The sequence below is a fragment of the Pan paniscus genome, chromosome 15 (assembly GCF_029289425.2).
Source record: "Pan paniscus chromosome 15, NHGRI_mPanPan1-v2.0_pri, whole genome shotgun sequence".
Lineage (NCBI taxonomy): Eukaryota > Metazoa > Chordata > Mammalia > Primates > Hominidae > Pan > Pan paniscus.
The window spans coordinates 103,276,393-103,300,260 of NC_073264.2; the positions used below are offsets into that span (position 1 = coordinate 103,276,393).

A 23,868-nucleotide genomic window follows, 5' to 3' on the forward strand; every position below is an offset into this window, starting at 1 on the left:
GAATGTGACATTTTCTTCCATTATACTTAAATTAGTTACTATTTGACAGAGAAAGTAGAGACAGTTATTGATGTTTGAATGCTAATTTTTTTTTTTTTTTTGAGATGGAGTTCCACTTTGTCTCCCAGGCTGGAGCACAATGGCACGATCTGGGCTCACTGCAACCTCTGCCTCCTGGGTTCAAGTGATTCTCCTGCCTCAGCCTCCCACATAGCTGGGATTACAGGTGCTCGCCACCATGCCCAGCTAATTTTTGTGTTTTTAATAGAGGTGGGGGTTTCACCATGTTGGCCAGGTTGGTCTCGAACTCCTAACCTCAGGTGATCTGCCCACCCTGGCTTCCCGAAGTGCTGGGATTATAGGTGTGAGCCACTGTGCCTGGCCTGAATGCTACTTTTTAAATCTGCTATATTACATTGTCTATTGTTTCTTTTTTTCTTTTTTAGAGATGGGAATCTAGCTATATCCCCCAGGCTGGAGTGCAGTGGCGCTATCATGATTCACAATGTAAACTTGAACTCCTGGCCTCAAGCAATCCTCCTGCCTCAGCCTCCTGATTAGCTGGAATTACAGGTGTATGCCACCATGCTTGGCTTCTTATTGTTTCTTACAGTTCTTCAGTTGATCCTCTTAGATTTCCAACATCTAATCATATATAAATAATAATTTCATTTAAAACTTTTATGTACTATACTGTCACAATATTAAATAATGTGATCATGAATAGAATTTATGTCTTTTGACCTTAAGTCCAGTGCTCTTTTTTGAGTATATATTCAATCCACTAAATAGTTATTGAGCACCAACAATCTATAAAGCATTGCTATAGATGAGAAAGACATGGTAAAAAGAAAAATCATTCAGTGCCCACATTCATAATCTTTATTTATTTTTTTGAGATGAAGTCTCACTCTGTTGCCTAGGCTGGAGTTCAGTGGTGTGATCACAGCTCACTGAAGCCTCAAACTCCTGGGTTCAAGCGATCCTCCCATCTCAGCCTCCCAAGTAGCTGGGACTATAGCCATGTATCACCATATCTAGTTAATTTTTATTTTTGTAGAGATGGGGGCTCCTTGTGTTGCCTAGGCTGGTCTCCAACTCCTGGGCTCAAGTGATCCGACTGCCTCAGCCTCCCAAAGTGCTGGGATTACAGGCATGAGCCACTGTACCCAACCTCATAATCTTTTCTTATCCCAACAAACAGATCTAGAGCCACAATAAAAACCCAGTTGATAATTCTTGCAATGTTAAAACCTATCCAGCAAATTCAATATTCTATCCTACTAAACTGAAATGTGACCATATGCAAAAATTATTCTCCAAGGACAGGAGTGTTTCGTTTTTGTTATTTTTTAGGAAGAGGGAAGCAGAATGAGCTGGGACTAAGGAAGTGAGTGAACAATGGGCATGCTAAGTAGATATTTACCTGAAAGCCAAATACATAAAATAAACAAGGGGCTGAATCTCCCCCGCTCAGAAAGCTAGAAGCAGAGCTTTCTGAAAGCATGAGTAATGTGACCTAAGGCAGAGTTTAACCTCAGGGGGAAGGTATAAGAAAAGAAAGCATGCATGAGCATATTTTTAAGTCTGTGAACTGCAATCGTGTGTAGCTAACAACCTAGTGAGATGAGACAGCAATGTAATAAATGTCATAATAAAGTTAAGTATTAACATAAGGTGCTAAAAGAGAATCTTTCTCAAAGGTGAGTCACTCATTTGGCAAGTGTGTATTGAGTACCTATTGAATGTCAGGCCCCAACCTACACACGACATGCCAAACAAAAATAGGCAGGATCCCTATTATAAGCTTCCGGTCTACTGAGGGAGGTGGTTTTATTTAAGAAAACATATAAATATGTGTGTGTATGATGTATATATTATTAGAAATTGTGCTAAGTGCTATACGGGAAATAATTCCATGAGAAAATAAGGTGACATAACTTACATTTGGGGCCTCAGGGAAAGCCTCTCTGAGAAGGCAGCCTTTAAGTTGAAAAGTGAGGGATGAATAAGCAGAGAGCATACCAGGCAGGAGTGATTTTTGGAGTGAAGTCTTCTGGGATGAGCGGCCTTCTATTCCCTCTGATGAACAGAGAGGAAAGGGAATCTCACTTATGCAAAAGCATGAAAGCACAGGTGTGACAGGTATGAGGAACTACAAGTTACCATAGCTCAGTAAGGGGACACGTGGACATGGAAACACCAGGAAAAGAGAAAAACAAAACGCAAAAATATGAAGAAGATGGAAGAGGAACAAACTAGAAATCCAATTCAGTATGTGTTGATTATTTACTATGTGCTTAGCAATATCTTAGGGGATTCTTAAAGCGGAAAAAGAATGGCTCCTCCTCTCAAGAAACTCGGAGTCTAAATGGGTAGATACTGACTGCATCCTCGACTAGATTCTTTTTTTTTTTCTTTTTTGAGACGGAGTCTCACTCTGTTCCCAGGCTGGAGTGCAGTGGCGCAACCACGGCTCACTGCAAGCTCCGCCTCCCGGGTTCACGCCATTCTCTTGCCTCAGCCTCAAGAGTAGCTGAGACTACAGGCGCCCGCCACCACGCCCGGCTAATTTTGTTTTTGTATTTTTAGTAGAGATGGGGTTTCACGGTGTTAGCCAGAATGGTCTCGATCTCCTGACCTCGTGATCTGCCCGCCTAGGCCTCCCAAAGTCCTGGGACTACAGGCGTGAGCCACTGCGCCCGGCCGACTAGATTCTTTTAATATCATAAACTGTGTTTTTGTTTTCCCAATCAGTAACTCCTAAAATGAATTTTTAAATTAACAAATGAATCTTACTTCCTGCCACAGGCCCCAACTACTACTTTACAGCAATCTATGGCTAAAAATCACTGTTTTACTGGCTGCTTCTCAAAAGGCCAATAATGCTGATGAGGCTCTTCAGAGAGTGAGAAGTACTTTTTTTTTTTTTTTAAATCACCTCTTCATAGCCTCCTCCCAATAAGTACTTATAATTATATATAAGTAACACGTTAATTTTTTCTTTACATATAGCATACTAGCTCTTTTAAAAATCTCATCTTTCCTGTTTCAGGATCTCAGATAGAAAAAAGTTAGGAACTGTTATTGAGGCTATTAAGCTTGAACGTCCTTGCTCTAATCTTTGCAAAGATAAAACCCACAATGCTCATTAAGCTGCTTGGATAAGCTGTTGTTTTACTTCTTACTGGAGGAGCTTAACAATGAAAAACAAAGCTAGCATGAGTTCTATCTACAAAAAGTGATGTCCTAATTTGAATTCAGTTCTAACATACTGTAATAATTCAATTAGTTCTGTGACTGAGGCAGAATGTCCCAGCCTTATGACAGTTCTCTTATTTTCTTCCTGTATTTTCCCTTTATTACTATGGTTTGGAACCCACATTTCAGTCTTATCCCTAGAGTCTAAGATAATTAAAATAGCACACATGGAGTTATATTTATTTGAGGGGGTAGGAGACAGCTGTGACTCTTTCAAGGCTGGGACTGGAGACAGCAATAGGCAGAGGTGTTTTGTTTTATTATATATATATACATACATTTTTTGAGTCAAGGTCTTGTTCTGTGGCCCAGGCTGGAATGCAGTGTTATGAACACAGCTCACTGCAGCCTCAACTTTCTGGGCTCAAGCGATCCTCCCAACTCGGCCTCCTGAGTAGCTGGGACTACAAGTGTGTGTTGCCACGCCTGGCTAACCTTATTTTTATAGAGACAGGGCCTTGCTATGTTGCCAGGTTGGTTGTGAACTCTTGGGCTCTAGCTATCCTCTTGCCTCGGCCTCCCAAAGTGCTGGGATTATAGGTGTGAGCCACCACACCAGCCATGTTTTGTTTTTAATTGGAGAAAGAAGCAATTCTATTAGCAATTACCAACACACTGCCAAACTCTCAAGCAGAAATGAACATTGGTTCTTCTGTGCTGCTCTCTTCTTTGCTCAGCAGGCTCATACTACATGGGAGGAGACAGTGCAGTGTGGGAGTCTGCCCAGGAGAAACAGTAACTTGCTGCTGGAGCAGGGTGTCCTAGAGGAGACCAGGAATTTGTTACAAGAACATGGTGGAGAAAATGATCTTGAAAAGAAGAGGTGGCTGGGCACGGTGGCTCACACTTTGTAATGCCAGCACTTTGGGAGGCTGAGGTGGGTGGATCACTTGAGGTCAGCAATTCAAGACCAGCCTGACCAACATGGTGAAACCCCGTCTCTACCCAAAATACAAAAATTAGGATGGGCGCAGTGGCTCACGCCTGTAATCCCAGAACTTTGGGAGGCCGAGGTGGGTGGATCACCTGAGGTCAGGGGTTTGAGACCAGCCTGGCCAACATGATGAAACCCCATCTCTACTGAAAACACAAAAAATTAGCTGGGCATGGTGGCGGGCGCCTGTAATCCCAGCTACTCCGGAGGCTGAGGCAGGAGATTGCTTGAACCCAGGAGGCAGAGGTTGCAGTAAGCCAAGATCGCACCATTGCACTCCAGCCTGGGCAGTAAGAGCAAAACTCCGTCTCGGAAAAAAAAAAAAAAAAAAAAAAAAAAATTAGCCGGGTGTGATGGTGCATGCCTGTAGTACCAGCTACTCAGGAAGCTGAGACAGTGAATTGCTTGAACCCAGGAGGCGGAGGTTACAGGGAGCTGAGATCATGCCACTGCATTCCAGCGTGAGCCATATAGCGACACTCCATCTTAAGAAAAAAGAAAGAAAAGAAGAGAAGAGGTACTTCTTCTTTTAACCTAGAAGAATAAGAATGGGTTCAGATAGAGATAAGAAGGGAGGTATAAGTTGGAAGGTAAGAAATGAGAAAGGTTTATGCCTTACGGTGATTCCCAAGTTTTCTTGGTTCTCAGAGCCCTTAGTGTTTCAGAATTTCTTTATGGCGCTCCCTGGACCAATAGAAAAATCTAACAGTTCCATTTACCAGGTACAGTTCAAACAACCTAATAAGTAGTTATGCCTGGATAATTTAGCAGCTGTTTGAAAAATAAATTGAGCACTATAGATAGAGTGGCTCTAGTTTTGATTTTTTTTTTTTTTTTTTTTTTGAGACGGAGTCTCACTCTGTCGCCCAGGCTGGAGTGCAGTGGGGCAATCTCAGCTCACTGCAACCTCTGCCTCCAGGGTTCAAGCAATTCTCCTGTCAGCCTCCCGAGATTACTACAGGGGATTACTACAGGCGAGTGCCACCACGCCCACCTGGCTAGGTTTGATTTAACTGCACATATAATTCACCCAACGACTATTATTCAGTGGTTTCTGGTATATTCAGAACTGTGCAATTATCACCTCTAAAAGAAACCCTGGGCTCATTAGCAGTCACGACTCCTTCCCTGTCATTTCCCCATCCCTAGGCTACCACAAATCTACTTTCTGTCTCTATACTACATTCCTTTTTTTTTTTTTTTTTTTGAGTTGGAGTCTTGCTGTGTCGCCCAGCCTGAAGTGCAGTGGCTCGATCTCAGCTCACTGCAGCCTCCGCCTCCCGGGTTCAAGCAATTCTCCTGCCTCAGCCTCTCGAGTAGCTAGAATTACAGGTGCACGCCACCATTCCCAGCTAATTTTTGTATTTTTTTAGTAGAGACGAGGTTTCACCGTGTTGGCTAGGCTGGTCTCAAACCCCTGACCATGTGATCTGCCTGCCTTGGCCTCCCAAAGTGCTGGGATTACAGGTGTGAGCCACCACGCCCGACAACTACATTCCTTTCTATCATAGCTGATTAATATTCCATTGTATGGATATACCACATTTTGTTTATCCATTCATTAGTTGATGGGCATTTGGTTTGTTTCCACTTTTTGGCTATTTTGAATAATGCTGCTGTGAACATTCACGTATAAGTTTTGGTGTGAAAAATTTTTTTTTTTTTTTTTTTTTGAGACGGAGTCTCGCTCTGTCGCCCAGGCTGAAGTGCAATAGTGTGATCTCGGCTCACTGCAACCTCCGCCTCCTGGGTTCAAGCGATTCTCCTGCCTCAGCCTCCTGAGTAGCTGGGATTACAGGCCTGCACCACCACACCTGGCTAATTTTTGTATTTTTAGTACAGACGCAATTTCACCATGTTGGTGAGGCTGGTCTCGAACTCCTGACCTCATGATCCACCTGCCTCGGCCTCCCAAAACGCTGGGATTACAGACGTGAGCCACTGTGCCCAGCCGTGTGAATATGTTTTGATTTCTCTTGGGTATATACATACGATTGGAATTGCTGGGTCCTATGGTAACTGTTGAAACTTTTACAGAACTGCCGGACTATTTTCCATATTGGCTATATTACTTTTCCTTCCTATCTGCAGTACATGGGGGTTTAAATTTCTCCACATTCTCACCAACACTTGTTATTATTTATCTTTTTGATTATAGCCATCCTAGTGTATATGAAGTGACATCTCCTTGTGGTTTTAATTTGCATTTCCCTGATGGCTAATAATGTTGTGAATCTTTTCACGTGCTCCCTGGCCATTTGTGTAACTTTGCAGAAATGTCTATTCAGATCCTTTGTCCATTCTCTTTTTTTGACAGGGTCTTGCTCTGTTGCTCAGGCTGGTGTGCAGTGGTGTGATCATAGCTCCAGTTTTATAGTTTTAGTTCTTACATTTAGGTCTTTAATTCATTCTGAGTTAATTTTTGTTTTTTCGAGACAGGGTCTCCCTCTGTTGCCCAGGCTGGAGTGTAGTGGTGCAATCACAGCTCACTGTAGCCTCAACCTCCTGGGCTCAAGTGATCCTCCTGCCTTAGCCTCCTAGGATTGCTAGAATACACCACCACGCTAATTTTTAAATTTTTTTGTAGAGACAAGGTCTCGCCATATTGCCCAGGCTGGTCTTGAACTTCTGGGCTCAAGTGATCCTCCTGCCTCAGCCTCCCAAGGTATTGGGATTACAGGCATAAGCCACCATGCCCAGCCTATCCAGGCTTTAAATACTACCTATCTGCTGATAACCGCAGAATACAGATGGGCAGCTCAGACCTCTTTCCAGACTTGATTATTCAACTGCCTTCTGGACATTCCCTGTGAATGCCTGATATCTCATACCCAACATGTGAAAAACGGAATTCCTGATCTTCCTTTCAAAACATGCTCTTCCTCAGCCTTCCTCATCTCTGTTAATGGCATTTCCATCGTCCAGTTGCTTATGCCTACGTTGGAGTCATTCCTGACTCCTTCATTTCTCCCACAAGCCACATCCCATCTGCTGGGAAATCCTATCGGCTTTACCTTCAGAGTATACGTAGGATTCTGTAGCCTCTTTTCATCTCAGTTGCTACCTACCTCTGGCACCTGTGGCCTGGATTACTACAGTTAGCTTCCTTAGTGACCTTCCTGTTCTACTCTTGCTTCCTTAAATCTATTCTCAAACCAGCAAACAAATAAATTCTTAAACCCTGCAATGGTTTCCCTGCTCACTCTGCTCCGGCCACAATGGCTTCTTACTGTTCCCCGAACACACTAGGCACACTTCCGCCTCAGGGTCTCTGCTCTAGTTTTTTCCTGTGCCTGGTCCACTCTTTTCCCAGTTCTTCCCATGGCCCACCTCCTTACTTCTTTCAAGTCTTTACAGAAATGTCACTGTCTCAAAGAGCCTTATTTTGACCAACATATTTGAAACTGCAAATTACCTGACATATTCTCAATCTCTCTTACCCTGACCTACTTCTTCTTCCTAGTGCTGATCACTACATGATGTACTTAGTTGTGCTCATTGCCTTTCTGTTATTGCTTATCCTTTGTTTTCTCCCTGTAAGAATATGGAATCCATGAGTGAGGAATTCCTGTTTACTGATGCATCCCAAAAGTTACAACAATGTAGCGTATGTAGTCACTCAAAAATGTGAGAATACAGGCTGGCTGTGGTGGCTCATACCTGTAATCACAACACTTCGTGAGGCTAAGGCAGGAGGATCACTTGAGCCTAGGAGTTCAAGACCAGCCTGGGCAACATAGTGAGGCTGTCTTCATAAAAAATTTAAAAATGGCCGGGTATGGTGGCTCACGCCTGTAATCTCAGCACTTTGGGAGGCCGAGACGGGCAGATCACGAGGTCAAGAGATTGAGACCATCCTGGCCAACACGGTGAAACCCCATCTCTACTAAAAATACAAAAATTAGCTGGGCGTGGTGGCACATGCCTGTAGTCCCAGCTACTCAGGAGGCTGAGGTAGGAGAACAGCTTGAACCCGGGAGGTGGAGGTTGCAGTGAGTGGAGACCATACCACTGCATTCCAGCCTGGCAAAAGAGCAAGACTCAGTCTCAAAAAAAATAAATAAGTAAATAAAAATAAAACTTAGCTGGGCGTGGTGGTACGTTCCTGTAGTCCCAGCTACTCAGGAGGCTGGGACAGGAGGATGGCTTGAGCCTGGAAGGTTGAGGCTGCAATGAGCCAGGCCTGTACCACTGTACTTCCAGACCAGGCAACATAGTGAGACACTGTCTCTAAAAAAAGGAAAAAGAAAAAAAATTGAGACAACAGAGAATTTTAACAAGGTTATTCCTACGCTTAAGTGTGCATACAATCTGGCTAAAAGGTAGCATATATGTAAAAAACATAAATATCAATACAAGGGGCTGGGCGTGGTGGCTCATGCCTGTAATCTCAGCACTCTGGGAGGCCGAGGTGGGCAGATCACTTGAGGTCAGGAGTTCGAGACCAACCTGGCCAAATGGCAAAGCCCTGTCTCTACTAAAAATACAAAAAAATTTAGCTGGCGTGGTGGTGCGCACCTGTAATCCCAGCTACTCAGGAGGCTGAGGCAGGAGAATTGGTTGAACCCGGGAGGTGGAGGTTGCAGTGAGCTGAGATTGTGCCACTGCACTCCAGCCTGGGCCACAGGGCCAGACTCTGTCTCAAAAAAAAAAATAAAAAAGGGAGCCGGCAGTGGGGGCGGGCTGGGCGCAGTGGCTCACGCCTGTAATCCCAGCACTTTGGGAGGCCAAGGCAGGTAGATCACCTGAGGTCAGGAGTTCAAGACCAGCCTGGCCAACATGGTGAAACCCCATCTCTACTAAAAACACAAAAATTAGCCAAGCGTGGTAGTAGGCACCTGTAGTCCCAGCTACCCAGGAGGCTGAGGCAGGAGAATCGCTTGAACCCAGGAGGTGGAGGTTGCAGTGAGCTGAGATCATGCCATTGCACTCCAGCCTGGGCAACAAGAGCAAAACTCCATCACAAAACAAAACAAAACAATAGAAGATAATTAGCACATGCTGATAAGACTCTAATGATATAATGAATATGTACACAAAATTTTGAACACAATTATAGGGAGTTCAAACATTCCCTGAAGCCAACTATGGGTCCTGAGTTGAGAATCTTTGGTTTCAAATATGGTTTTATTACCCAGGGCTTGGTGAGAATGGGATTTAAACTAGTTCTTTTTTTTTTTTTGAGATGGAGTTTCACTCTTGTTGCCCAGGCTGGAGTGCAATGGCGTGATCTCGGCTCACTGCAACCTCCGCCTCCCAGGTTCAAGTGATTCTCCTGCCTCAGCCCCCCAGTAGCTGGGATTACAGGCATATGGCACCACGCCTGGCTAATTTTGTATTTTTAGTAGAGACGGGGTTTCTCCATGTCAGTCAGGCTGGTCTCGAACTCCTGACCTCAGATGATCCGCCCGCCTCAGCCTCCCAAAGTGCTGGGATTACAGGCATGAGCCACGGCACCCAGCCTAAACTAGTTCTTAAAGAATACACTATGAAGGAGAAAGAGGGGCAGTTGGGGGAAGGTCATCTCTAGCAAGGGACATAGCTAAGGATGACGGCAGGTTGGGCATGGTGCCTCATGCCTTGAATTTTGGGAGGCAGAGGTGGGTTGATTGCTTGAGCCCAGGAGTTTGGGACCTGCCTGGCCAACATGGTGAAACCGCATCTCTACTAAAAATACAAAAATTAGCCGTGCATGGTGGCGAGTGCCTATAGTCCCAGCTACTTGGGACGCTGAGGCAGGAGAATTGCTTCAACCTGGGAGACAGAGGTTGCAGTGAGCCGAGATTACGCCACTGCACTCCAGCCTGGGCAAGAGTGAGACCTGTCTCAAAAAAAAAACCCCGTCTCTACAAAAAATACAAAAATTAGCTGGGCACGGTGGCACATGCCTGCAGTCCCAGCTACTTGGGAGGTTTGCCAGGGCCTAGGAGGTGGAGGTTGCAGAGAGCCGACATGGAGCCACTACTCAAACCTGGGCGACAGAGCAAGGCTCTGTCTCAAAAAAAAAAAAAAGGATGACAGTAGAACCGTTAGACTGGAATAGAGAATTTATGCAGTAGGTAAGAAAGAGGCTGAGAAGTGCTGGTGTATCGTGTCCGGAATTGGTGGGTTCTTGGTCTCACTGACTTCAAGAATGAAGCCGCGGACCCTCGCAGTGAGTGTTACAACTCTTAAGGTGGCGCGTCTGGAGTTTGTTCCTTCTGATGTTCGGATGTGTTCAGAGTTTCTTCCTTCTGATTGGTTCGTGGTCTCGCTGGCTCAGGAGTGAAGCTGCAGACCTTCACGGTGAGTGTTACAGCTCCTAAGGCAGCACGTCTGGAGTTGTTCGTTCCTCCCGGTGGGCTCGTGGTTTTCCTGGCTTCAGGAGTGAAGCTGCAAATCTTCGCGGTGAGTGTTACAGCTCATAAAAGCAGTGTGGACCCAAAGAGTGAGGAGTAGCAAGATTTATTGCAAAGGGAGAAAGAACAAAGCTTCCACAGCGTGGAAGTGAACCCGAGTGGGTTGCCAATGCTAGCGCGGGCAGCCTGCTTTTATTCTCTTATCTGGCCCCACCCACATCCTGCTGATTGGTAGAGCCGAGTGGCCTGTTTTGTCAGGCCGCTGATTGGTGCATTTACAATCCCTGAGCTACATACAAAGGTTCTCCACGTCCCCATCAGATTAGTTAGATACAGCTTCCACACAGGTTCTCCAAGGCCCCACCAGAGCAGCTAGATACAGTGTCGACTGGTGCATTCACAAACCTTGAGCTAAACACAGGGTGCTGATTGGTGTGTTTACAAACCTTGAGCTAGATACAGAGTGCCGACTGGTGTATTTACAATCCCTGAGCTAGACATAAAGGTTCTCCAAGGCCCCACCAGAGCAGCTAGATACAGAGTGTCGATTGGTGCACTCACAAACCTTGAGCTAAACACAGGGTGCTGATTGGTGTGTTTACAAACCTTGAGCTGGATACAGAGTGCCGACTGGTGTATTTACAATCCCTGAGCTAGACATAAAGGTTCTCCAAGGCCCCACCAGAGCAGCTAGATACAGAGTGTCGATTGGTGCACTCACAAACCTTGAGCTAAACACAGGGTGCTGATTGGTGTGTTTATAAACCTTGAGCTAGATACAGAGTGCCGACTGGTGTATTTACAATCCCTGAGCTAGACATAAAGGTTCTCCAAGGCCCCACCAGAGCAGCTAGATACAGAGTGTGGATTGGTGCACTCACAAACCTTGAGCTAAACACAGGGTGCTGATTGGTGTGAGCCCAGCTGGCTTCACCTAGTGGATCCCGCACCGGGGCTGCAGGTGGAGCTGCCTGCCAGTCCTGCGCCGTGCGCTCGCATTCCTCAGCCCTTGGGTGGTCGATGGGACTGGGCGCCGTGGAGCAGGAGGTGGTGCTCGTCGGGGAGGCTCCGGCCGCACAGGAGCCAATGGAGTGGGTGGGAGGCTCAGGCATGGGGGCTGCAGGTCCCGGAGCCCTGCCCTGCGGGAAGCCAGCTAAGGCCCGGCGAGAAATCGAGCACAGCGCCGGTGGGCCGGCACTGCTGGGAGACCCAGTACACCCTCCGCAGCCACTGGCCCGGGTGCTAAGTCCCTCATTGCCCGGGGCCAGCAGGGCTGGCTGGCTGCTCCAAGTGCGGGGCCCGCCAAGCCCACGCCCACCCGGAACTCCAGCTGGCCCGCAAGAGCCGCACGCAGCCCCGGTTCCCGCTCGCGCCTCTCCCTCCACACCTCCCTGCAAGCTGAGGGAGTGGGCTCCAGCCTTGGTCAGCCCAGAAAGGGGCTCCCACAGTGCAGTGGGGGGCTGAAGGTCTCCTCAAATGCCACCAAAATGGGAGCCCAGGCAGGGGAGGCGCCGAGAGCAAGCCAGGGCTCTGAGGACTGCCAGCACGTTGTAACCTCTCAGTATGACTTAAATTGTGTGGGTATTTCAAATAATTGAAAGTTTTTGGACAAAAGAATATGTAATGTCTAAAGCACTGTTTTTAGAAAATTATTTTGGTAGTTGTTTAGAAGGAATTAATGCACAAAACCATCATAATGATTCAAGTTTGAAATGAAAAAATAATTCATAAGGTTTAGAGACTGATGAATTTATTTAGAAATACCCGGTTTGGGCCGGGCGTGGTGGCTCACGCTTGTAATCCCAGCATTTTGGGAGGGCGAGGTGGGCGGATCACGAGGTCAGGAGTTCGAGACCAGCCTGACCAACATGGTGAAACCCCGTCTCTGCTAAAAATACAAAAAAATTGGCCAGGCGTGGTGGCACATGCCTGTAGTCCCAGCTACTCGGGAGGCTGAGGCAGAAGACTCGCTTGAACCCGGGAGGCGGAGGTTGCGGTGAGCCGAGATCATGCCACTGCACTCCAGCCTGGGCGACAGAGTGAGACTCTGTCTCAAAAAAAAAAAAAAAAGAAAAAAGAAATACCTGGTTTGGGCCGGGCGCGGTGGCTCACGCCTATAATCCCAGCACTTCCGGAGGCCGAGGCTGGTGGATCACCTGAGGTCAGGAGTTCAAGACCAGCCTGGCCAACATGGTTAAAATCTGTCTCTAGTAAAAAATACAAAAATTAGCCAGGCGTGGTGGCAGGTGCCTTAATCCCAGCTATTTGGGAGGCAGAGGCAGGAGAATCGTTTGAATCCGGGAGGTAGAGGTTGCAGTGAGTTGAGATTGAGCCCTGGGGGACAAGAGTGAGACTTCTCTTAAAAAAAAAAAGGAAACAAAAAAAAAGAAATACCCGGTTTGAGGCCGGGCGCGGTGGCTCACGCCTGTAATCCTAGCACTCTGGGAAGTTGAGGTGGGTGGATCACCTGAGGTCAGGAGTTCGAGACCAGCCTGGCCAACGTGGTGAAACCCCGTCTCTACTAAAAATACAAAAATTAGCTGGGTGTGGTGGCATGCGCCTGTAATCCCAGCTATTCGGGAGGCTGGGGCAGGAGAATTGCTTGAACTTGGGAGGCGGAGAGCTGAGACTGTGCCACTGCACTCCAGCCTGGGCAACACAGTGAGACTCCATCTCAAAAAAAAAAATTTTTTTTTAATTCCTGGTTTGAAATTGAAAATCAGAAATAAAATTAGGTCAGGCCCATTTATTTATTTATCTATTTATTTATTTATTTCCTGAGATGGAGTCTCACTCTGTTGCCCAGGCTGGAGCGCAGTGGTGCGATCTCGGCTCATTGCAACCCCCACCTCCCGGGTTCAAGCAATTCTCTTGCCTCAGCCTCCCGAGCAGCTGGGATTACAGGCATGTGTCACCACGCCTGGCTAATTTTTGTACTTTTAGTAGAGATGGGATTTCACCATGTTGGCCAGGCGGTCTCAAACTCCTGACCTCGTGATCTGCCCGCCTCGGCCTCCCAAAGTGCTGGGATTACAGGTGTGAGCCAACACGCCCAGCCATTCAGGCCTAGTTATTTAGATTTGGGTGTTGCTTATTGAATCTTTGAATATGGGGGAAAAGTTATGAGATAAAAAGAATAAAAATAGAGACTATTCAAAGGCTATGCATGGGACTGGGCACTGTGGCTCATGCCTGTAATACCAGCACTTTGGGAGGCCAAGGTGGGTGGATCAGCAGGTCAAGAGATCAAGACCATCCTGGCCAACATGGTGAAACCCCATCTCTACTAAAAATACAAAAATTAGCTGGGCGTGGTGGTGCACATCTGTAGTCCCAGCTACTCGGGAGGCTGAAGCAGGAGAATTGCTTGAACCTGGGAGGCAGAGGTTGCAGTGAGCCAAGATTGCACCACTGCACTCCAGCCTGGCGACAGCGAGACTCCATCTAAAAAAAAAAACAAAACTAAACCAAAGGCTATGCATGAGACAAAGTGAACAGTTTATTACTGTGATTACAATAAAATGTTGAATTTATATAGGGTAAAATCTTGATAGAATGCTTGAATTATATAGGTATTATGGGAAATACAATGTTATGGTTAATTGAAGAATAATACAAAATTTTGTTTTAACTTTTGCTCGCTGGGTTTTTTTTCCCCCCCAAAAAATTATACTTTTTTTCCTCTTGATAATTAGGAAACACAGATAAATTATTTTTAGATGATTCGAGATGTCACTATCCTTCAAGTTGATTATTGTAAAATACGTGTTTTCAATGTAAAATAACACAGTTATGGAGTTTGGGATATAGCCATGGTAACGACAGAACATACCCTGGTGTTTTAAGATTAGGGAAAGTCGGATAACATCAAAACAATTCTAAGAAAAAATTTTAAGTATTTTTCAGGCTCTATTAATTAAGAAGTACTTCAGTGCTTTTTTTTCTTTTTTTTTTTCCAACACTACAAAGGCTAAAGATGTTATTATCAAATGTATCACTACATCATTGGCACAGTTTCTATTGGTATCTACTTGCTTTTTAATACGGAAGATGTTTATGATTTACACTCCTCCTACTTTAGAAATTCTCTCCATTCACTTCTTTTGTGCCCCTCCAGATATAATCTGAACTTCCAGGAATAGTTCATTCTTGGTGTTACAAATGTTGGCTTCCCCCCTCCCTGGAATTCTATTAGAATGTTTCTGTCACTTTAGAAGCTTTCTTATTCTGGTGTAACATGCCAAGAAACCCAGGTATAAAATAGTGATTGTTGAATCTTACTTTGACACGTGTGCCCGTCCTTATAAATCTAGACCCTGTACATTACATGCATACAACTATCCCTATGGATCTACTAGTAAATAATCTCACAGACTCCACCTGAGGCTTCTGGAAAAAAAAATCAATTACCTTAAATTTTATTAAGAGCTCTTCGTAAACTACTGAGCAAGAGAAGTGAATCCTAAAAAGATTCAGTCCCCGGTTCCCAAAGCGCTTCCCCGCCCCGTGTTTCTGAACAGCTGGAGAGGACAAACCTCCGCTAAGAAGCGGAGGCCGCCAGTGCTCATCACACGCAGGAATTAGGATATCTGGCTTGAGAACACCTATGCTGTACCACATTCTTCTCTCCCCCTACCCCGCCTGAAATAAAACATAGTGAAGCGTAAATCTTGAGTCCCTTGGTACCTTCTCAGAAACGGCGGCGAGGAGGCTTCAGAGGGGCTTCCTGAGCGGGGATCCAGACGGTCGCGCGGGTATTCAGCACTCTGGGCGGGACAGTCCCTGTCCCGAAGGGAGGGCCCAGGAGGGGTGGAGCCGTCCCCGCCCGAACACGGGGGCATCCGCGCTCCCCGTAGGGTACCCCGCGTGCTGGCTCCGAAGCGGTGGGAGTCGGGGTGGCGCTCTTCCTCCGCTCTTTGGGGTCCCGGCGCCCCTCAGGGCAGGGCGGGAGACCGCTGAGGAGGCACCCTCAAGTTCACCTCAGGCTCATGACACCAGCCCCGCCGCGGTTCCCCCTGACCGGCTTTCCGCTGGCCCTGGCGGCTGCGGAACGGTCAACTAGACCCCACTAGCTGAAGCCGGCATCACCTGGGAAGCAGCCAGGCAGCCCGAAGGCCACACCCGGGGGAGGAGCCTGCGGACGCCCAGTCGGGTGGAGCACGCCAGGTGAGCACGCCTGCGCAGTCGGGCCGTAAACAAGCCCGCCCCTTCCCTTTGGCCCGCCCTCGCAGGGCTGGCCCGCGGGTGGGAGGGGCGAGAAGGAAGAGGCAGGGGGTGGGGGAAGAGGGAGCACCAGGAATAGCGCCTGCGCGGTGGGCGTGATCCGGGCACTTAGGGCAGGATGAACGCTGCTTTCCAAGATGGCGACGGAGGGAGGAGGGAAGGAGATGAACGAGATTAAGACCCAATTCACCACCCGGGAAGGTCTGTACAAGCTGCTGCCGCACTCGGAGTACAGCCGGCCCAACCGGGTGCCCTTCAACTCGCAGGGATCCAACCCTGTCCGCGTCTCCTTCGTAAACCTCAACGACCAGTCTGGCAACGGCGACCGCCTCTGCTTCAATGTGGGCCGGGAGCTGTACTTCTATATCTACAAGGGGGTCCGCAAGGTACCGACCCGGGCGTCACCGGAGCCAGCCAGCGGCGTAGGCAGAGGCCGGGAGCAGGGCGGTGACAGTGGGGCCAGGGTGACCGAGAGGGGTGGCCGTCGCTCTTACTTTTGAGTGGGCCGGTAACTCCACTGGGGTACTCCTGAGGAGAGGGGATTCAGGAGTAAGGAGGGTGGTGGCGGTGGCGTTTCGAAGGGGTGGGGGCAGTGGAAAGGGACCGTGGGGCGCGGGGGTTCTGGCTGGGAGGCTCCCGGGGGAGCCGGCTGCGTCCCCTCCAGCCTGGTCCATCAGGCTCTGACATGGCCAGGGAGCGGGCCTGCGAGTCCCCGGAAGAGGTGAGGTGGCCGTCTTGTCTGCTTCGATTGCCTCGCCTCCCTGGAGGGTTGGAAGTCTCGCCCTGGGTTAGAGAACAGGGACGCAAGACGGCTTAACAAGATCTCTGTAAGGCGGAACCGGGGCCGGGAAGCGGAGCATTGAGACTAGGTCAGAAAGAACCTGCTCGGCACGCAGGGCTACCTGCTGCCGCACTGACACTTCCTAGGAGCCTCTCCTGGTGTTAACATTTCTATTTCCAAAAACATCCGCGGGAGGACGGCTGTCACTGTCTCCGCCGTGGGGACCTTCTGAAAGATTGTTAAGGAGAGTCATCTTGTCCCTTGTAGTATGCGAAGGGCTGAGTACTACAGTTGAAATGATGTTTCCAGTGAACTAAGCTGGTTCAGAGGGGTTGTGTGAGAGTGCCCAGATTAATCTTGTCCAACAAGTCAGACTGTGTCCCAAACAGGGAGTGATATGCTTTAAAAGCTGCTTTAAAGGGACCATCCTTCTTGGCGGGCGAGTTACCGGTAATTCTGTGAAACATGTAAGCATCCTTTAAAAGTATCTCTTTAAAAGCAGCCATTTATTAGAGTTTTTCTTTCATTGGCTATGTAACTGTGTTTTCACTGAGAATTGCTTATTTTTGAGATTGTAGTCTTTGACTTGATGTCATGGAAGAGTGAGGAAATTAATGCATCCCACAGCACCTCCAAATAGGACAAGGTGATAAAAGATTAAGTCGTAAATGCATGTTAGCATGAAAATAAATTGTTCATATTGAAGAGTGAACATTCTTCAGGATTTAATATAGCCAGATCCAGTACAGGATTTTCGCTTGTTACAAGAGCTAGGGAAATGACAGTGGTATCTAAATGTAGCAAAGTTGTTTCTTTGATTCAGGGTGAATCTTTTTTATCAGTCTTTATGATAATAAGTGTACCACTGTATTTAGGGTATGCTGTTGGAAGTTATTAAGGGTAAATCGCTTGACCTTTTTTTTTTCCCTCGTTTGGAATTGCAAAAGCTCGAAGTAGTCTTCAGTCTAGGGGCTGAAGTTTTACTCCTACTCCCAACTTTGTCACTGACTTGTTGGGTGACCTTGGATAAGTTATTTAACTTCTATTTGCACCTCTTTAAAAAGGGAATGTTACAGTGCACGTTGTAATTAATAATATAATTAATCATAATGAACTTTAAGGCCCTGAAACACTCAGTAGATGTAAAATATAGTTAAATACTAACTGTCAAATAAGAAGCTGCCGTCTTGACATTGATAATCAGAGTGAAAGGACCAATTTTGTCTCAGGAAATTAAGTTTAGAATTTTAAGTTATAAAAATTTATATTTATATAAAAATACGATGTGCTTAAAAACTAAATTCACTAGCAATTATTAATGTAGGAATTACTTAAAAATTTTTTTTTCTTTGAAATGTTATGACTTCCGAAGCATCCTAATGGCAGACCTTATCTGGATCTGGTAGCCCTGTTTTACATCATAAAGACAGGTTTCTTGCCTGGAAGTATCATTACAATAGTGTTCTCTTTTAGTGGGACGCTATTCCCTGAAGGGTAAAAGGAGGCAAGGTTTTTAAAACCACACCAAAAAATTATTTTAAACAAGATAAATGTGAAATATGTAAATTGCCCTTACCTGCATAATTTGAGTGTTTTAACGTTTTTTGGGTAAAATTTCATTTTCATGTGGTAGTATCTTGTAGATACATTTGCATTGTGTTGCAGATGTTTCTACTCTCTTTTAATTGTAACTTAAAACATTTTTTTCCATGAATGAGTTGGCATTTATTTGTTGTTATTTCTGAGTATAAGTGACTTTTTCTGACTATTTTCTGATTTAAAATGTAGGAAATACATTTTCCTTAATTGGAAAACCAAAATTTACTTTTTAGAGTTAGTAGTTATAAACATATTTTTGACAGTTGGCTATTAAACACGTTTTTATTTTTGTTTTTAGAGACAGGATCTCATCCTGTTGCCTAGGCTGGAGTGCGGTGGCATGCTCATCGTTCACTACAGCCTCAAACTCCTGGGCTCAAATGATCTTCCCACTTCAGCCTTCCTAGTGGCTGGAACTACAGGTGTGCACCACCCTGGCTAATTAAAAAAAAAAAAAAAAGTTTTTTAGAGATGGAGGTCTTGCCGTGTTGCCCAGGCTGGTCTTGAACTCCTGGCCTCAAGCGATCCTCCCACCTCAGCCTGCTAAAGTGCTGAGATTATAGGTGTGACCCACCATGCCCAGCGCACAGTTGGCTGTTTTGACTGTTTGTTTTTTTTTTTTTTTTGGTCCTTTGAGGCGTGTAAAATTTTACAATAATTATTTGGATTATTCAGAAGATCTAATTTAGATGAGTAAATTCAACTTAAGTCTGTGTGTAAAATGAGTAGAAAATAGGTCTTTTAAAGAACTTAACTCATTAATTACGTGCTACCATTCCTGAGAGGAAACATGGGGTCCTGGGGAAATGGAGTAGGTGAGGAAGTAGTCTAACATTCATGCTGAGGAGTGCAATCTTGATCCTTTTAAAAGGTTTACAGGTCAGTGTCTGGAGCTAGAAGGAACTTTAGAGTTTGTTATTTCACCCTCCTCAGAGCGAACCAAGGCCAGAGAGGGGATGCAAACCTGTTAGAATTTTTTCTCATAGTAAGGAAAATGAAGCACAGCTGAGTCTAAACTAGCTTAGAAGAGACTGATCCAGCTTTTTGATCACAGGGATATTATATACTCCAAGCACTTCAGAATCTACCCCGGCATTTTGCCATATATTATTTTATTAAATTCTTGTGGTAGATTAAAACATCTTTTCACAATCGAGGAAGTTTAGAATGGGGTTTCTTGTGTGAGGAGATGTAGTTTTGCAAATTTATTTAACTAAAGACAGTATTAACATTGATTTAATACTGACACTAATCATTTTACCAGATTTGAGTGACTACTGTGATAGTAATAATACTAGGCAAGGTGATGTGAGGTATTCAGAGCTAAATAAGACCCTGTCCCTCTCCCCAAAAGACTTTCAACTACTAGCTTTTAAACATCTTTTTTTTTTTTTTTGAGACAAAGTCTAGCTCTGTCACCCAGGGTGGAGGGCAGTGGCACAATCTCGGCTCACTGCAACCTCTGCCTCCTAGGTTCAAGCGATTCTCCTCCCTCAGCCTCCCGAGCAGCTGGGACTACAGGTGCGTACCACCACGCCCAGCTAATTTTTGTATTTTTGGTAGAGATGGGGTTTCATCATATTGGCCAGGCTGGTCTCGAACTCCTGACCTCGTGATCCACCCTCCTCGGCCTTCCAAAGTGCTGGGATTACAGGCGTGAGCCACTGCACCCGGCCGTAAACATCTTTATTACATACTTTGTTCTCCTTTTTTTAAAAAAGAGATTGTGGTCGGGTGCAGTGGCTCACACCTGTAATCCCAGCACTTTGGGAGACTGAGGTGGGAGGATCGCTTGAGCCCAGGAGTTTGAGACCAGCCTGGATAACATATCAATACCCTGTGTCCACAAAAAAAAATAACAAAAAAAAAATTAGCTGGGCATGGTGGTATGTGCCTGTAGTCACAGCTACTTGGGAAGCTGAGGAGGGCTCTTGAGCCGAAGAGTTAAGGTTACAGTGAGCTATGATTGTGCCACTGTACCCCAACCTGGGCAACAGAATGAGACCCTTTCTTTAAAACAACAAAAAAGGGGAGTGGGGCTGTGCGCCATGGCTCACACCTGTAATCTCAGCGCTTTGGGAGGCTGAGGCAAGTAGATGACCTGAGGTCAGGAGTTTGAGACCAGCCTGGCCAACATGGTAAAACCCCGTCTCTACTAAAAATACAAAATTAGCTGGGCGTGGTGGTGCTTGCCTATAGTCCCAGCTACTCGGGAGGCCGAGGCAGGAGAATCACTTGAACCCTGGAGTCGGAGGTTGCAGTGAGCCGAGATCATACCACCGCACTCCAGCCTGGGCGACAGAGCTAGACTCTGTCTCAAAAAAAAAAAAAAAAGATTGTTTTAGGATGTAGGATTAAAGATGCCAAAGGTAAGGTAGCTGGGCTTATTGGACCAATCCTCTCATTTTATGGACATCTGTTTTTACATAAATATGAATGGCCTCCATTCAGATCTCAGCTTAACCATCACTTCCTCAGGAAATTTTTCTTTGAATCCCCATGGTGTATCAGTTTTACCCTATTACATGTTTTTTTGTTTTGTTTTGTTTTTTTGTTTTTGAGACAGAATCTTGCTCTGTTGCCCAGGCTGGAGTGCAGTGATGTGATCTTGGCTCACTGCAACCTCTGCCGCCCGGGCCCAAGTGATTCTTGTGCCTCAGCCTCCCGAGTAGCTGGGATTACAGGCATGTGCCACCATGCCCAGCTCATTTTTGTATTTTAATAGAGACGGGGTTTTGCCATGTTGGCCAGGCTGGTCTTGAACTCCTGGCCTCAAGTGATTCACCTGCCTCAGCCTCCCAAAGCACTGGGATTACAGGCTCTATGTTCTTAGAGCATCTTGTGCTTTGCCTTCCTAGCACTTTTCTGAATTTGTAATTCTGTGTGATGATCCAACTGTGCCTTCTATAAAACAAAGCTCCCTTAGAATAGGGACCTTATCTTTCCTGCTCTCCATCTTCTCAATGCCCAGTGCAGTGTCCAGTTTAGAGTTAGGCCCTTGCTGTGTACTTGTTGAGTGAATGACTGAGTAAAGCCATGTCTGTCTATGCCAAACTTGAAAGAGATCTTTAGAAGATGAAAAACCTATTCAGTTTTGGGCCCAAAAGTAACTTGGGTATTTTTTAATAGCTCATATCTTTTAAAAGACATTTAAAAATATTGCTAGTAGGTAAAAAATTTAACCTTCTTAAAATAGGGAAATCGTGTAAGAGACAATGAAGTAATAGTAAACAAATGACACAGATTACTTTTGATCTACTTCTGTCAAACCATGTCACCTACAAGATCCATGTACAACTTTTAAAAACTGTTCTCAGGCCAGGAGTGGTGGCTCATACCTATAATCCTAACACTGTTGGGAGGCCAAGGCGGGAGGATTGCAGGGGTCCAGCCTGGGCAACACAGTGAAATCTCGTGTGGGTTGGAGACCAGCCTGGACAACATAGTGAAACCCTGTCTCTACAAGGGTGGGCGTGGTGTCATGTGCCTCTAGTCCCACCTACTTGGAAGGCTGAGGTAGAAGGGTCACTTGAACTGGGGAGGTTGAGGCTGCAGTGAGCTGTAATCGTGTCACTGCACTCCAGCCCGGGCAAGAGAGTGAGAGCCTGTTTCAAAAAAACAAAACAATCAATAATAAACAAAAACTATACTCAGAATTACTTAACATTCAAGCCAAAGAACCTTCCTACCTTCCCACATCTTAAGATTCCAGGTCACAAATGTACTGCCCAGAGAAGTTACTGAAGTGGTAACTACAGGAGGTAGGAAGTAGATTTAGAGGATTCTAAGGTTTTTCCATCTCTAAAGCTTATATGATTCTGTACTCAGTTGTTGTTTTTTTTTTTAAAATGGAAATGGATTCATCATTCTATTGGGGAGATATCTTCATCTCTTTGATTCATTGCCTACTTGATTTGGAATTGAGAGGGGTGGGGTGTTTGGGAAAGCAAGCTGAAAACATTGTGATTTCTAGGTATTTATGCTGGAAGAGTTTTTTTGTTTGTTTGTTTGTTTGTTTTTGAGACGAAGTCTTGCTCTGTCGCCCAGGCTGGAGTGCAGTGGCTTGATCTTGGCTCACTGCGACCTCTGGCACCCGGGTTTTAAGCGATTCTCCTGCCTCAGCCTCCGAAGTAGCTGGGATTACAGGCACTTGCCACCATGCCCAGCTAATTTTTGTATATTTAGTAGAGACAGGGTTTCAGCATCTTGGCCAGGCTGGTCTTGAACTCCTGACCTTGTGATCCACCCGTCTCGGCCTCTCAAAGTGCTGGGATTACAGGTGTGAATCACCACGCCCGGCTAGAAGAGCTTTATGTTCATGATGCTGAGATGAAGTTGGGGCCAGAAGAAGAGTCAGTTGATAAAAGCTAAAGTATTTTTAGATCCTGATTAAAGAAGAAGGTAATGGGTTGACTTGAGAGAGAATGAGCGTTCTGTTATGGGAATGCTCATATGGGAAATGTTCTGTCTTTTTGTCAAAAACTGCAGGACCACCTGTTGGTGACATTGGAGGAATTCCTGCTTTGTGTGGGAGGGTGAACTAGATGCCTTTAAAAAAAATTTCCCCCCCACAGACTTGTTTTAGATACTTTACTGCTTCAGAGAGGGTCATGTTCACACCATTCTCCCCTTTTGTAATTTTTCACACCTCCCTGGCTCCCCTTTTATAATTTAGAAAGAGGTTTAGAAGTCTGTAACTTTTTGTATTAGATTTACTTTGAGAAATCTTGTACTTAATTTAGTAGGTCACAGAGGGTTGCTGAATGACTGGAAACTTGTGTTTCTTTTCCATTAAGGGCTATTTGCTGACTTCTGAAATATTGATCATTTATTTGACTTTAGAATTTTGCATACTGAGGGGAAAGCATCTTAATATATCATTTAAAGCAGGAGATACTTTCATACTATACCTGGGTTCTCTTGGCTTTGAAGAGGAGGGTGGTCATGAGATATTGAAAGATTGCATGGGTGGCCTGTAATCCCAGCACTTTGGGAGGCTGAGGCGGGTGGATCATCTGGGGTTAGGAGTTCAAGACCAGCCTGGCCAACACGGGGAAACCACATCTCTACTAAAAATACAAAAATTAGCCAAGTATGGTGGCGCATGCCTGTAATCCCAGCTACTCAGGAGGCAGGAGAATCACTTGAACCCAGGAGGTGGAGGTTGCAGTGAGCCAAGATCGTGCCAGTGCACTCCAGCCTGGGCAACAAAGCGAGACCTTCCCAAAAAAGGAGGACTTCATGGGTAGATATGAGCAATGGTGAGAAGCACCTGGAATATGTCATGGAAGTCCGTGAGATAGTCATGAATGCCATTCTTTCAGCAAATATTCATGGAGTATGCCTACCAGATATGAGGTACTGTTTTAGATGCTGGGTGTAGTCAAAGTCTCTGCCCTCAAGAAATGTGTCACTTATACGATATTTATTATCATTGACTTAATATAGTGACTTAAGGGTAATGTGCTTTGATGGCAAACTTGAGCTTGAGCAAGCATCAAAACATGGTGGATTTTGTCACTGAGTGGTTTGGCTGTATGGCTAAAGAACCTTGTTTTATTTTATTTTAGTTTTAGTTTTAGTTTTGGAGACAGAGTCTCACTCTGTTCCCCAGGCTGGAGTGCAATGGCATGATCTTGGTTCACTGCAACCTCTGCCTCCCGGGTTCAAGCCATTCGCAGGCCTCAGCCTCCCGAGTAACTGGGATTACAGGCACCTGCCACCACACCCAG

At 45.7% G+C, this 23,868-nt stretch overlaps 2 protein-coding genes across 30 annotated transcripts in view; one reads left to right on the forward strand and one right to left on the reverse strand.

Moving 5' to 3' along the window:
- The window catches only part of HSP90AA1 (heat shock protein 90 alpha family class A member 1), a 58,745-nt gene extending 43,031 nt beyond the window's left edge, over positions 1-15,714 (reverse strand). Inside the window, exon 1 of the mRNA XM_063596394.1 lies at positions 15,220-15,714. The gene's annotated coding sequence lies outside the window, so the exon portion shown is untranslated. The remainder of the gene's footprint in view (positions 1-15,219) is intronic.
- Positions 15,715-15,735: 21 nt separating this feature from the next.
- The window catches only part of WDR20 (WD repeat domain 20), an 83,877-nt gene continuing 75,744 nt past the window's right edge, over positions 15,736-23,868 (forward strand). For 4 of the 29 annotated variants that reach the window (XM_063596395.1, XM_014347697.5, XM_055098026.2 and 1 more), the window contains exon 1: positions 15,824-16,142. In XM_063596395.1, coding sequence (XP_063452465.1) covers positions 15,894-16,142 — 249 coding nt within the window. In that variant the 5' untranslated portion in view covers positions 15,824-15,893. Of the gene's footprint in view, positions 23,105-23,868 lie in introns of all 29 variants that reach the window. The other 25 variants (XM_034938176.3, XM_003807032.4, XM_024925556.4 and 22 more) reach the window with 17 other exon arrangements.